This window comes from Tachypleus tridentatus, chromosome 11 (assembly GCF_004210375.1).
Source record: "Tachypleus tridentatus isolate NWPU-2018 chromosome 11, ASM421037v1, whole genome shotgun sequence".
NCBI lineage: Eukaryota > Metazoa > Arthropoda > Merostomata > Xiphosura > Limulidae > Tachypleus > Tachypleus tridentatus.
The window spans coordinates 25,314,307-25,330,503 of record NC_134835.1 but is presented as its reverse complement, the minus strand read 5'-3'; the positions used below and the strand labels follow the sequence as shown (position 1 = coordinate 25,330,503).

Sequence of the window (16,197 nt, the reverse complement as noted above, 5' to 3'; positions counted from 1 at the left end):
GAATTTTCATGGGAAAAGTTCAAACAGCACCAATAGAATAATTAGCTCCTTTGTGAATTTTTATGGGAAAAGTTCAAACAGCACCAATAGAATAATTAGCTCCATTGTGAATTTTCATGGGAAAAGTTCAAACAGCACCAATAGAATAATTAGCTCCTTTGTGAATTTTTATGGGAAAAGTTCAAACAGCACCAATAGAATAATTAGCTCCTTTGTGAATTTTCATGGGAAAAGTTCTCACAGCACCAATAGAATAATTAGCTCCTTTGTGAATTTTCATGGGAAAAGTTCTCACAGCACCAATAGAATAATTAGCTCCTTTGTGAATTTTCATGGGAAAAGTTCTCACAGCACCAATAGAATAATTAGTCCCATTGTGAATTTTCATGGGAAAAGTTCAAACAGCACCAATAGAATAATTAGCTTTATTGTGAATTTTCATGGGACAAAGTTCAAACAGCACCAATAGAATAATTGGTTCCATTACGAATTTCCATTGAGAAACTTCAGACAGCACCAATAAAATAATTGATTATATTGTGAACTTCCATAGGGACAAGTTCAAACAACACCAATATAATAGTTGGTTCCCTCGTTAGATCCACTAGCAAAAGTTGAAACAGCATCAGTAAGATAGTTGGTTCCCTCGTGACGGTCCACAAGTAAAAGTTGAAACAGCACCGACCACTTATGTGACAAGAAATAGACATTTAATCATAATACTGGTTAATGTATTTAATGACAACGTTTATTCACATGTTTCTGTACAAACGTAAAGTTTGGACTAATGATAGTTATGTTACAGTTTAGGAACCATAGAAATATCCCAGATCTCTTATAGGAAAAAAATAAAGTATTTTTAATTACTTAACTTGGAGATTAAACAGTACATTATGCAAAGTGAAAGTTACACAGTGGCAACATGTATGACTCTATAAATACAACAAAAATACGAAAAATATATACTTTCTACATCAAATAAAGCCATCGATTACGACACAGACGTTAATATACAGTATATTAAGCTAAATAAAGCAAAACAACTTATTTGACACATATGTTCTAATTACGTACAATATTTTCTGATAGAATTGCATGAAATATTGCTCGCAGTTATAAAAGAAACTAAATAAAAATCGAAGAGTTTTTCCTTTGTAACTGTTTTATGGTACAATCACCAGCATTCTAAGTGCACGTGAAAGCACTATTAACAATAGAATGCATATTTTAAAATGGTTTTCATTCCCAATGTTTTGATATTAGTTTTACAAAATTCGAATACCTTAACAATAACTTAGTTATCCCTCTTCATTGAATTTCTTTTTGTTTTAATTTCGCGCAAAGCTACACAAGGGTTATCTGCGCTAGCGTGTTCCTAATTTAACAGTGTAAGACTGGAAGGATATGTGCAGAGCCACATCAGGCTATCTCCTTAGTACGCTGAAGGGAATTGAACTCCTCCTGATTTTAGCATTGTAAATCCGTAGACTTACCGCTGTACCAGCAGGGGACAGAACTAAAGAGAAGTCAGCTAGTCATCCGCACCCACAATCAACTATTGGGCTACTCTTTTGCCAACAAATAAAAAGATTCATCGTCATTTTATAATGCTCCCAAGGCTGAAAGGGCGAACATGGTTGGCGTGACAGGGATTCGAATTCGGAACACTCAGATTACGAGTCGAGAGCCTTAACCCCCTGGCCAGGTAGGGGTCTCTCTTCATTGAGAGTTTAAGGAATAGATATTTTTAGTTCCATCTAATTTTAGAAAGTTCAAAACCAACAAATTACTTTTTCTTCAACGTTAATTTTGACACTGTTGAGAAACAGTGAAGAACTACTCCAGAAGATAGTTTGTTTGTTTGTTTTGAATTTCGCACAAAGTTACTCGAGGGCTATCTGCGCTAGCCCTTCCTAATTTAGTAGCGTAAGACTAGAGGGAAAGCAGCTAGTCATCACTATCCACCGCCAACTCTTGGGCTACTCTTTTGCCAAAGAATAGTGGGATTGACCGTCACATTACAATACCCCCACGGCTGAAATAGGCGAACATGTTTAGTGCGACCGTGATTCGAACCCGCGACCTTTGGATTACGAGTCGAACGCCTTAACATACTTGGCCATGCCGGGCCCCCGCAAGATGGAACCATAAATTATATTTTAATACATTTGATAAACATATCGGGATTGATCGTGATAGTTCGCAGTAATTATAAATATGTGAGCATTTAATTTCAAATTTAAGACATTCTGATTTCACAACGAATATTTATTGACTTTCAAAAATGGCTAAATAACAATACCCTATTTTTAACGATCATATTAAAATACTGAAAATAGCTTTAGTTTTAATAAAATTTAGTTTTTTAATGGTGTTTTTTCTCATGAACTATTATGTTATACATCTCACAAACGGGAGGTACTGATACCATTTATTAATATTTAATAAATTTAAATAAACTGTTGTAGCAGAAAATGTCACGTACAAATAAATGGTAAGAGGAGAAGCCTGAAACTTCTAAATTATCAGTTATATAATGATACGTATACGTGCATAAACGTTTTTTATTTTGAGAACTCACAATGCTAGAATCCGGTTTTCAATGCCCGTGGTGGGCAGAGCACAGGTAGACCATAGTGTAGCTTTGTTCTTAACTACAAACAAACAAAAACATGATATTTGCACATAGCGTCTGATATGTGTCTACAATTATCCAACAAAGTTTTTTATATGTTGTTGTTTTTTTGTTGTTGCGCTCTCTGCTTTCTGTCCATCACGTGTAAACACACTCTGAATTTCAGATATGCAAGCTGGTAGACTTACCGTTGACCACATAAGGGATACAAAACTTCCAAATATCCAATCGGAGATAGTGAGTAAGGTGCCTAGGATTAATAACACAAAGTTATATTCTATAAGTCGAGGAAGAAGTGAATGTTTCGGTTGAAAGAAGCGATTTCAAAGTGAATTATACGACAACGAGCAAACTTATTTCTATTTTCTAAATTTTGCCAATAACAGTTATAAAACCATCATTGGATTTAGATTTAAAAATTAAAACGACTGCACTTCTCAACCAAATGTATTTTTATTTGTCATTTTGAATCCATTAGTCTATTTTCAATGTGGATATGTTGTCCGAAACGTTTCCAGTTTAACCCGGATTTAGTTTTTCCAAACATTATTCTCTTTAGAATTATTTTTGGTAAAAAATCGACTTTTTGTTTGTAATTAGTGGATTTTCCTCACAAAAGGAAATCAGCATAAGAGTCTAATTTTGAAAATTAATAAAATATACTTTTTTAAATGCCCCCTAAGTGGCACAGCGACATGTCTGCGGACTTACAACCAACGTCAGAAACCGGGTTTCGATAGCCCATCGTCTTTCTTTGTGCTTAACTTCCAACCTATTTTTTCTAACTAAACTTTCCTTCTTTAACTTTCATCTACTCTTAACAATGCATTCAAGTACAGCGTTTGTTTTTCTACCGTACCTCTAGCCCGGCATGGCCAGGTGGTTAAGGCACTCGACTCGTAATCTGAGAGTCGCGGGTTCGAATCCTCGTCGTACCAAACATGCTTGCCCGTTCAGCCGTGGGGGCGTTATAATGTTACGGTCAATCCCACTATTTGTTGGTAAAAGAGTAGCCCAACAGTTGGCGGTGGGTGGTGATGACTAGCTGCCTTCCCTCTAGTCTTACACTGCTAAATTAGGGACGGCTAGCACAGATAGTCCTCGTGTAGCTTTGCGTAAAATCAAAAACAAAACAAACTATACTTCCACTTATTTGTTTTGTTAAGGTATTATAGTGTTACTAGAATCTCAGCTTTCTGATATTACAGTTTATATCAATGAGAACATTGAAACAATTTAGAAGTAGGCCTAACACTTCCATCACTGGTATTCTTCAAACTAACTAGAAGACTGTATAGTTTCCTGGTGTTTTATTGTCACCCTGTTGAACTAAACTGGTCACTAGTACTAACAGCCTTCCAGGAATGTTCTGACTTAAACCGGAAGTTAACAATCTCAAAGTGTACGCTTCCTGTCGTGAGTGAAGACAGTTGTGGATAGGTAAGCCTGTAAGCTAGATGGACGTTGAATAACTTATTTCTTTAGCCACGATGAAATATCCAGTCTTCTGTTGATTGTTTTTAAACTAAATATCGTCCTTCTTTGGAAAGCTTTGAGTTCCGAACCTGAAGTCCATCATCTTCTGGACAGTGCTTGCTCAGTCCGCTGCAGGACCACAATAGGCGCTATAAGTACGTGTGTGATCTCCGTTTCCGATTGTGTCCACCATGACTGAAGGTTCAGCATACCTCTTCGGACAAACAAACCCAAGGGGACACTCGCAAAGTCTGCTGAAATTGACTTGTTCCACTCCTGGTCTCTTCTTCACGGTGAAGAGTCGACAGGGTTCCTTCCTCTGACATCGCTGCCACTAGTGTGAGGAAAGAGAAATCGTTCTATAATTTATTAACTGTTTCAAATTATAACAATAATTACAAACTTGATTTATTTTGCAGAGGGCTCTGCTGTTCACAATAATATCCTCAAACAGAATAACATAACCTGTAGAAAACGTACTTCATTCGAGTTAAAATATTAACTTCAAGGCAACAAACGGTATTTGACATGAAATAAAATCTCCATTAACCTACACTTTGAGGTGAACAGGCGAAGGTGTATCTGTAGCCGACCCCTGCAAGGGTGTAGTAGGCTTGATGATTTAAGATGTATGCTACACTGTTTCTCGGGCAAACACAGTGCAATATCTGTTGAGTTGTATTATCCGGGTGATTGACGTATGTCCAAGTGACATCACGGAAGTAACGACAGGTGGGTAGTTTACTGACAGGTTCACAAAGCTAGGAAATGAAGAAAATCGTGAGATGTGTTTTTTATCAAAAGAGGGAGGGAAACAGAAATGTACAAAAATAATCCTAACTTCAAGATAAAACATTACGAGATAATAATTCTGAACGTTTTTTTTATTACATAAATCTATTGGACGGTAAAGATTCTTCTCCCGTTGGGACAGCGGTAACACTTCGGATTTATAACGCTAAAATTAGAGGCTCGATTCCTCTTGGTGGATACCGCGGATAGCCTAATGTAGGTTGCTACAAGAAACACACATACTAGTGAAAATAAAAAAAAGCTGTTTAATTGGATAACTTTTCGAACCATTTAGGTGTTAACCAGACACATCGATAGAGTTTAATTACACGGAAAAAATGAACAACTTAAAGACTGCGTTTTTGACAGAAATTTCTTATCTAAAACGCATTCACCATTTCTCCAAACATCACATGCAAAACTTTAAAGTACCTACCGACGATATTATAAAATAATTTTTACTTCTCCAGAATATTGGGGGCGACTAAAATAAAATGCATTAACCAAATTATAAATTTCTGTATTTTTTATCCTGAAGCTTGTTTTGTTTGTTTCTGAATTTCGCGCAAAGCTACACGAGGGCCATCTGAGCTAGCCGTCCCTACTTCAGACGTGTGAGACTAGAGGGAAGGCAGCTAGTCATCACCACCCACGACCAACTCTTGAGCTACTCTTTTACCAGCAAATAGTGGGATTGAACATGACGTTATAACGCCCCCACGGCTGAAAGGATGAGCATGTTTGGTCTTACGGGAATTCGAACCCGCATCCCTCAGATTACGAGACGAGTGCCTTAACCACCTGATCATGCCGGACCAGCAAAGCTTTACTCGGCTATCTGGGGAATTTAGCTTTAAAGGGACCAAGGTCAAAATGACCACGTTTTTAATTGAAAATAAATTAGCAGTCCACGCCTCATTGACTCGAAATGCCGTTTAATTAAGGGGAGCTTCTTCAAAAAAAAAAGTTATTTTTAAACATGGTCATAACACAAACAAAACGTTTGTTAAAAGAAAAACCTTAAACTGTGTTGACTTGTCCAAGACGGTGTGGTCATCGTTCAGTTTAGTAGAAAGGGAACACGACTGCTTTCCTGAACACCGACACTGACGTTCAATCCATGGAGTGGAGTACGTGTCCACTCTGTTACACACTTCAAACCGAGAACATTCTGGAAGATTCTTCTCCGAATTCTGAAAAAGAGAGAACGTATAAACAAAACGTAAATACGTATTTAACACTGTAATCCGTATGATTTTTGTTTGTTTGTTTGTTTTGGAATTTCGCACAAAGCTACTCGAGGGCTATCTGTGCTAGCCGTCCCTAATTTAGCAGTGTAAGACTAGAGGGAAGGCAGCTAGTCATCACCACCCACCGCCAACTCTTGGGCTACTTTTTTACCAACGAAAAGTGGGATTGACCGTCACATTATAACGCCCCCACGGCTGGGAGGGCGAGCATGTTTAGCGCGACACGGGCGCGAACCCGCGACCCTCGGATTACGAGTCGCGCACCTTACGCGCTTGGCCATGCAGGGCCGAATCCGTACGAATACCAGTAGAAGCATGCTGAATCTGATACGACTACCGTACTTCTGTACGGCTTACCACTTCTTTACCGCTACAACTTGTGTAGTCGACAATGATCGCACCAGTTACTAAATGTTTGTTTGTTTTTAAATTTCGCGCAAAGATACACGAGAGCCATCCGCGCTAGCCGTCTGTAACTTAGCAGTGTGAGACTAGAGTGAAGGCAGCTAGTCGTCAACACCCACCGCCAAATATCGGGCTACATTTTCACTAACGGATAGTGGGATTGATCGTAATATTATAAAGTCTCCACGGCTGAAAGTGCGAGCATGTTTGTTGTGAGGGGACTTGAACCCGCAACCCTCAGATTACGAATCGAGCTCCTCAACCACCTGACCATGCCAGCAGTAATTAAAACAGGCACAACGTTTTAAAAAGACTGATGTGTTAGTTAGGTTTAGAATAAAGCCACATGGGGTTATTTGCTGTGTCCACCTGAGGGAATCGAATCTCGGTTTGTTGCGTTGTAAGACTGTAGAGTTGCCGCTATCCCACAGATAAGTTATAAATGGTTACCAACAAGTTGCGTGATTAAAGTGCAGTACCAGTAGCAATAAGTTCATGACTTAATTTAAACTGTTACTTGGTTGTTGTTGGTTTTTTAACCATCTAGTTGCGCAATGGTTATCAATGGTTAAGCACTATTTTTCTTATATTGTTTTAAAAAAATGTAATTTTTTGAGAACGTCTTATTTAACAACATATGTTTTAAAATGTGATATAATTTTTAAAAAACAATATAAAAAAGGATGGATAGCCATCTTCATTCCTAAATCTGCCAATGAATCAGATATCAATGTTGTGCTCACAACGAGTACCAAAATATTGGGTTTTTAGCGTCATAAGCCTTCAGACTTGCCGCTGAACTATTGAAGGGAGGCATTTACTTAGAAGTAACAGCATTTAATTACACAACTGGAGTACTTGTACGTTATGTAAGTTATACGTGTAAACTTAACGAAAGGAGGACGTTACGTATTGAGAAATAAGGGCTTTGTATACTTTATCAGCAAATAAGGTTCCTAAGAGTTTCAACTTGTTTTGCACACGCGAATTAATGTGTTAAAATACATTTTCTCGTTTCCATGTGTCAAGTATCACTGAAGAAGTGCCTCCTAGTGGCGTAGCGGCACATCTGTGGACTCACAACGCTAGAAAACAGGTATCCGTACTTGTGGTTTGAATTACACAGATAGTCCATTGTATAGCATTGCGCTTAACTCTAAACAACTGTTAAGGAATGATTGCACCAGTTAGTTAAAATGTTTACTTTCGCAACGAGGATTTTGATATTGCAAACGGTGTTTAAAATAGTTTGCATAATTTGATGATGATCCAATGAATACGGAACACCTTCCACAAGTACAACACCTTCCACAAGTACAACACCTTCCACATGTACAACCCCCTCCACAAGTACAACACCTTCCACAAGTACAACACCTTCCACATGTACAACACCTTCCACAAGTACAATACCTTCCACAAGTACAACACCTTCCACATGTACAACACCTTCCACAAGTACAACACCTTCCATATGTACAACACCTTCCACAAGTACAATTGAGTAACAGAATGCTTTAGGGCCAGGTATGAAGTGGTGGTTAGGACACTCGACTTGATACCTGCAGAACGCGATATCGAATCCTCTCACCAAACATCTTTTTTGGGTTTCAGCCGTGGAGGTCTTATAATGTGACTGTCAATCCCACGAATCATTCATTGGTAAGGAGTAGCTACAGACGTTGTGGTAGCCAGCTTTGACTAGTTGCCTTCCCATTTGTTTATCGCTTTTAAACAAGGTTACGACTATCCCAGACAGACCTCGAGCAGCTTGGCGTGAAAGTTAATAACAAACAAATCCGTGCTTCTAGACAGAGAACCTAATAATATAATATAAATCTACAAAACATACATTTGACCTACAATTGAATACGCATCTCCAGCCTGGATAAACATAACACAAAAACAAATACACAAACTACAAAAAATACAAAATTCAATCTTAACCTCAGCTTATAAAGTACCACGTAGTACTACATCCACATTCATGTACAAGTATGCAAACATAGAAACAATATCTGTAAGACTCTTGTATAATGCACTAAGTTATTTTAGTAAGAATTGGTATAAAATGATTTAATGTGTGATCTACGTTCATGATGAACATGGTCCTAAGTACCTCTCTCCTATAAATATATATTTAAGAAATATAAAACAAGCTGGTCACCATGCACTGGACACTTAAAACTATTATTATTTTATTTATTTATTTATTTATTATTGTTATTTATTTTTTATTTTTTATTCTTTCCTTTCTTTTATTTTATTAGAGGGCCTGAGTACTATGGGATATTCTGGCCCAAAGTTTACACAACAACAAATTATAACTAGTAGCTGACATGAAAGTTAGGGATGGAGAAAGAGGTCTCGTGCACCTGACCCTCCTGGGTATTCAAAAATTAAACATGCCCAAATACCCACACAGAAGAAGCGAAGCTAGACAGAGACAATAGTTTAGTTAGATTTCTCGCCACTTGAGGCAACAAATTGATTTTGCCTCAGTTAACATAAGAAATAATATATTCAGAGTCACTTCTTAACCGTTGGTAACTATTAAATAACTGTCAGTTATTTAAAACTTCCCGATGCTTCTCTGAAATCTCTTCTCTTTTCGTTTCTTAAAAAAACACGACCCGAACGTAAACTGTGTTCATCTTCTATGATTTTCTCCCCCACGAATTGTTCAACAAGTAATCCTCTAATTTCTTCAGTCTTGTTTCAGAAAAACGAAAGGATCTAAAAATGTATAGAAAGTCGCATTTTCTTCAGTAGACTTGTTGGGTTTTGTTTATTCTTCAGTAGACTTGTTGGGTTTTGTTTAATTTCGCACAAAGCTACACGAAAGCTATCTGTGCTAGCCGTCCCTAATTTAACCGTGAAAGACTAGAGGGAAGGTAACTAGTCGTCACCACTCACCGCCAATTCTTGGGTTACTCTTTCACCAACAAATAGTGGGATTGACCATCGCATTATAACGCCCCCGCGGCTGAAATGGCGAGCATGTTTGGCACGACAGAGATTCAAACCTGGGACTCTAGGATTACGAGTCGAGTGCCTTAACCACCTAGCCATGCGGGACCTGGTAGACTCCAACCATGAACAAAAGTACTAAAGAAAGATACATCAGTAGAAATATTGGGGTTTCAACAACAACACAATGATATCAGATATCAGAATTAAGGTAACTAACCCTACCTATAACAACCTACTACTATTACTACCTACTCTTACAACAAGCTTAAATTTCATCACGTTTATCTAAAAATGAAAATAACGAAAGAGCATCTTTCCGTTTGTTTTTGCTCTCCGAGAAGAAAAGTTTTAAATAATGAATGTTCTGATTTATATGAAAAATACAGAGTGGAGTGCCTTCAGCTACTGTCTGTGTTTTATGTGCCACGGATATGGAAACCGGTCTCTAGCAGTATAAGTCCGCAAACATAACACTGTTTGGAAAACACTGCGAGTTTGATTTGTTTTTGTTTGTTTTGAATTTCGCACAAAGGTACACGAGTGCTATCTGCACTGGTCGTCCCTAACTAAGCAGTGCAAAACTAGAGGGAAGGCAGCTAGTCATCACCACTCACTGCAAACTTTTAAGCTACTCATTTATCAACGAATAGTGGGATTGACCATATCAATGTAACACACTCACAGCTAAAAGAGCGGGGACGTTTGATGTGACAGGGACTCGAACATTCGATCCCCAGATTACACGACGAGCTTCCTTACAACTTAACCGTGATTTTGATTCAAAGGTAACTTCATGTTTGGTTGTTATTGTTTGTTATTAAGTCCAAAGGTACACGAAAGGCTGGCTATCTGTGCACTGCCCACCACTGAAATGGGGCTCATGTCTGGTATATTTCAACAATTATATTTACATTTTTAAAACTTGCATCTTCCTGTATCAGAGACAGCTTGAACCACTACACAAACTACACTTTGCATCATACACAGTTTGAACCACTACACAAACTACACTTTGCATCATACACAGTTTGAACCACGACACAAACCACATTTTGCATCATACACAGTTTGAACCACTACACAAACCACACTTTGCATCATACACAGTTTGAACCAATACACAAACCACACTTTGTATCATACACAGTTTGAACCACTACACAAACTACACTTTGCATCATACATAGTTTGAACCAATACACAAACCACATTTTGCATCATACACAGTTTGAAAAACTACACAAACCACATTTTGCATCATACATAGTTTGAACCACTACACAAACCACACTTTGCATCATACACAGTTTGAACCACTACACAAACCACATTTTGTATCATACATAGTTTGAACCACTACACAAAATACACTTTGCATCATACATAGTTTGAACCACTACACAAAATACACTTTGCATCATACATAGTTTGAACCACTACACAAACCACATTTTGCATCATACATAGTTTGAACCACTACACAAAATACACTTTGCATCATACACAGTTTGAACCACTACACAAACCACATTTTGTATCATACATAGTTTGAACCACTACACAAAATACACTTTGCATCATACATAGTTTGAACCAATACACAAACCACACTTTGTATCATACACAGTTTGAACCAATACACAAACCACATTTTGTATCATACATAGTCTGAACCACTACACAAACTACACTTTGCATCATACATAGTTTGAACCAATACACAAACCACATTTTGCATCATACACAGTTTGAAAAACTACACAAACCACATTTTGCATCATACATAGTTTGAACCACTACACAAAATACACTTTGCATCATACATAGTTTGAACCAATACACAAACCACACTTTGTATCATACACAGTTTGAACCACTACACAAACCACATTTTGCATCATACATAGTTTGAACCACTACACAAACTACACTTTGCATCATACATAGTTTGAACCAATACACAAACCACACTTTGTATCATACACAGTTTGAACCACTACACAAACTACACTTTGCATCATACACAGTTTTAACCAATACACAAACCACATTTTGCATCATACATAGTTTGAACCAATACACAAACCACATTTTGCATCATACACAGTTTGAACCAATACACAATCCACATTTTACATCATACACAGTTTGAACCACTACACAAACCACATTTTGCATCATACATAGTTTGAACCACTACACAAACTACATTTTGCATCATACACAGTTTGAACCACGACACAAACCACATTTTGCATCATACATAGTTTGAACCACTACACAAACCACACTTTGTATCATACACAGTTTGAACCACTACACAAACCACATTTTGCATCATACATAGTTTGAACCAATACACAAACCACATTTTGAACCACTACACAAACCACATTTTGCATCATACACAGTTTGAACCACTACACAAACTACACTTTGCATCATACACAGTTTGAACCACTACACAAACTACACTTTGCATCATACACAGTTTGAACCACAACACAAACCACATTTTGCATCATACATAGTTTGAACCAATACACAAACCACATTTTGAACCACTACACAAACCACATTTTGCATCATACACAGTTTGAACCACTACACAAACTACACTTTGTATCATACACAGTTTGAACCACTACACAAACCACATTTTGCATCATACACAGTTTGAACCAATACACAAACCACACTTTGTATCATACACAGTTTGAACCACTACACAAACCACACTTTGCATCATACACAGTTTGAACCACTACACAAACCACACTTTGCATCATACACAGTTTGAACCACTACACAAACCACACTTTGCATCATACACAGTTTGAACCACTACACAAACTACACTTTGCATCATACACAGTTTGAACCACTACACAAACCACACTTTGCATCATACATAGTTTGAACCACTACACAAACTACACTTTGCATCATACACAGTTTGAACCACTACACAAACTACACTTTGCATCATACACAGTTTGAACCACTACACAAACTACACTTTGCATCATACACAGTTTGAACCACTACACAAACCACATTTTGAACCACTACACAAACCACATTTTGCATCATACATAGTTTGAACCACTACACAAACTACACTTTGTATCATACACAGTTTGAACCACTACACAAACCACATTTTGAACCACTACACAAACCACATTTTGCATCATACATAGTTTGAACCACTACACAAACTACACTTTGTATCATACACAGTTTGAACCAATACACAAACCACATTTTGCATCATACACAGTTTGAACCAATACACAAACCACATTTTGAACCAATACACAAACTACACTTTGCATCATACACAGTTTGAACCACTACACAAACCACATTTTGAACCACTACACAAACCACATTTTGCATCATACATAGTTTGAACCACTACACAAACTACACTTTGTATCATACACAGTTTGAACCACTACACAAAAACCACATTTTGAACCACTACACAAACCACATTTTGCATCATACATAGTTTGAACCACTACACAAAATACACTTTGCATCATACACAGTTTGAACCAATACACAAACCACATTTTGCATCATACACAGTTTGAACCAATACACAAACCACATTTTGAACCAATACACAAACTACACTTTGCATCATACACAGTTTGAACCACTACACAAACCACATTTTGAACCACTACACAAACCACATTTTGCATCATACATAGTTTGAACCACTACACAAACCACATTTTGCATCATACACAGTTTGAAAAACTACACAAACCACATTTTGCATCATACATAGTTTGAACCACTACACAAACCACATTTTGCATCATACATAGTTTGAACCACTACACAAACCACATTTTGCATCATACACAGTTTGAACCACTACACAAACTACACTTTGCATCATACATAGTTTGAACCAATACACAAACCACATTTTGCATCATACACAGTTTGAACCAATACACAAACCACATTTTACATCATACACAGTTTGAACCACTACACAAACCACATTTTGCATCATACATAGTTTGAACCACTACACAAACTACATTTTGCATCATACACAGTTTGAACCACGACACAAACCACATTTTGCATCATACATAGTTTGAACCACTACACAAACCACACTTTGTATCATACACAGTTTGAACCACTACACAAACCACATTTTGCATCATACATAGTTTGAACCAATACACAAACCACATTTTGAACCACTACACAAACCACATTTTGCATCATACACAGTTTGAACCACTACACAAACTACACTTTGCATCATACACAGTTTGAACCACTACACAAACTACACTTTGCATCATACACAGTTTGAACCACAACACAAACCACATTTTGCATCATACACAGTTTGAACCACTACACAAACTACACTTTGTATCATACACAGTTTGAACCACTACACAAACCACATTTTGCATCATACACAGTTTGAACCAATACACAAACCACACTTTGTATCATACACAGTTTGAACCACTACACAAACCACATTTTGCATCATACACAGTTTGAACCAATACACAAACCACACTTTGTATCATACACAGTTTGAACCACTACACAAACCACACTTTGCATCATACACAGTTTGAACCACTACACAAACCACACTTTGCATCATACACAGTTTGAACCACTACACAAACCACACTTTGCATCATACACAGTTTGAACCACTACACAAACTACACTTTGCATCATACACAGTTTGAACCACTACACAAACCACACTTTGCATCATACACAGTTTGAACCACTACACAAACTACACTTTGCATCATACACAGTTTGAACCACTACACAAACTACACTTTGCATCATACACAGTTTGAACCACTACACAAACTACACTTTGCATCATACACAGTTTGAACCACTACACAAACCACATTTTGAACCACTACACAAACCACATTTTGCATCATACATAGTTTGAACCACTACACAAACTACACTTTGTATCATACACAGTTTGAACCACTACACAAACCACATTTTGAACCACTATACAAACCACATTTTGCATCATACATAGTTTGAACCACTACACAAACTACACTTTGTATCATACACAGTTTGAACCAATACACAAACCACATTTTGCATCATACACAGTTTGAACCAATACACAAACCACATTTTGAACCAATACACAAACTACACTTTGCATCATACACAGTTTGAACCACTACACAAACCACATTTTGAACCACTACACAAACCACATTTTGCATCATACATAGTTTGAACCACTACACAAACTACACTTTGTATCATACACAGTTTGAACCACTACACAAACCACATTTTGAACCACTACACAAACCACATTTTGCATCATACATAGTTTGAACCACTACACAAAATACACTTTGCATCATACACAGTTTGAACCAATACACAAACCACATTTTGCATCATACACAGTTTGAACCAATACACAAAACCACATTTTGAACCAATACACAAACTACACTTTGCATCATACACAGTTTGAACCACTACACAAACCACATTTTGAACCACTACACAAACCACATTTTGCATCATACATAGTTTGAACCACTACACAAACCACATTTTGCATCATACACAGTTTGAAAAACTACACAAACCACATTTTGCATCATACACAGTTTGAACCACTACACAAACCACATTTTGCATCATACATAGTTTGAACCACTACACAAACCACATTTTGCATCATACACAGTTTGAACCAATACACAAACTACACTTTGCATCATACACAGTTTGAACCAATACACAAACCACATTTTGAACCACTACACAAACCACATTTTGCATCATACATAGTTTGAACCAATACACAAACCACATTTTGCATCATACACAGTTTGAACCACTACACAAACTACACTTTGTATCATACATAGTTTGAACCACTACACAAACCACATTTTGAACCACTACACAAACCACATTTTGCATCATACATAGTTTGAACCACTACACAAACCACATTTTGCATCATACACAGTTTGAACCAATACACAAACTACACTTTGCATCATACACAGTTTGAACCACTACACAAACCACATTTTGAACCACTACACAAACCACATTTTGCATCATACATAGTTTGAACCAATACACAAACCACACTTTGTATCATACATAGTTTGAACCAATACACAAACCACACTTTGCATCATACACAGTTTGAACCACTACACAAACCACATTTTGCATCATACACAGTTTGAACCACTACACAAACCACACTTTGCATCATACACAGTTTGAACCAATACACAAACCACATTTTGCATCATACACAGTTTGAACCACTACACAAACCACATTTTGCATCATACACAGTTTGAACCACTACACAAACCACACTTTGTATCATACACAGTTTGAACCACTACACAAACTACACTTTGTATCATACACAGTTTGAACCACTACACAAACTACACTTTGTATCATACACAGTTTGAACCACTACACAAACCACACTTTGCATCATACACAGTTTGAACCACTACACAAACCACACTTTGTATCATACACAGTTTGAACCACTACACAAACTACACTTTGTATCATACACAGTTTGAACCACTACACAAACCACACTTTGTACTATAC

General features: G+C 37.1%; 1 protein-coding gene across 1 annotated transcript in view; it reads right to left on the bottom strand.

Annotated features, from left to right (window-relative positions):
* Positions 1–746: 746 nt before the first annotated feature.
* The window catches only part of LOC143231774 (protein giant-lens-like), a 46,368-nt gene continuing 30,917 nt past the window's right edge, over positions 747–16,197 (bottom strand). Inside the window, exons 2-4 of the mRNA XM_076466420.1 lie at positions 5,923–6,096; positions 4,666–4,872; positions 747–4,445 (exon numbers count right to left, since the gene is read on the bottom strand). Of these exons, the coding sequence (XP_076322535.1) occupies positions 4,233–4,445; positions 4,666–4,872; positions 5,923–6,096 (594 nt within the window). The 3' untranslated portion in view covers positions 747–4,232. The remainder of the gene's footprint in view (positions 4,446–4,665; positions 4,873–5,922; positions 6,097–16,197) is intronic.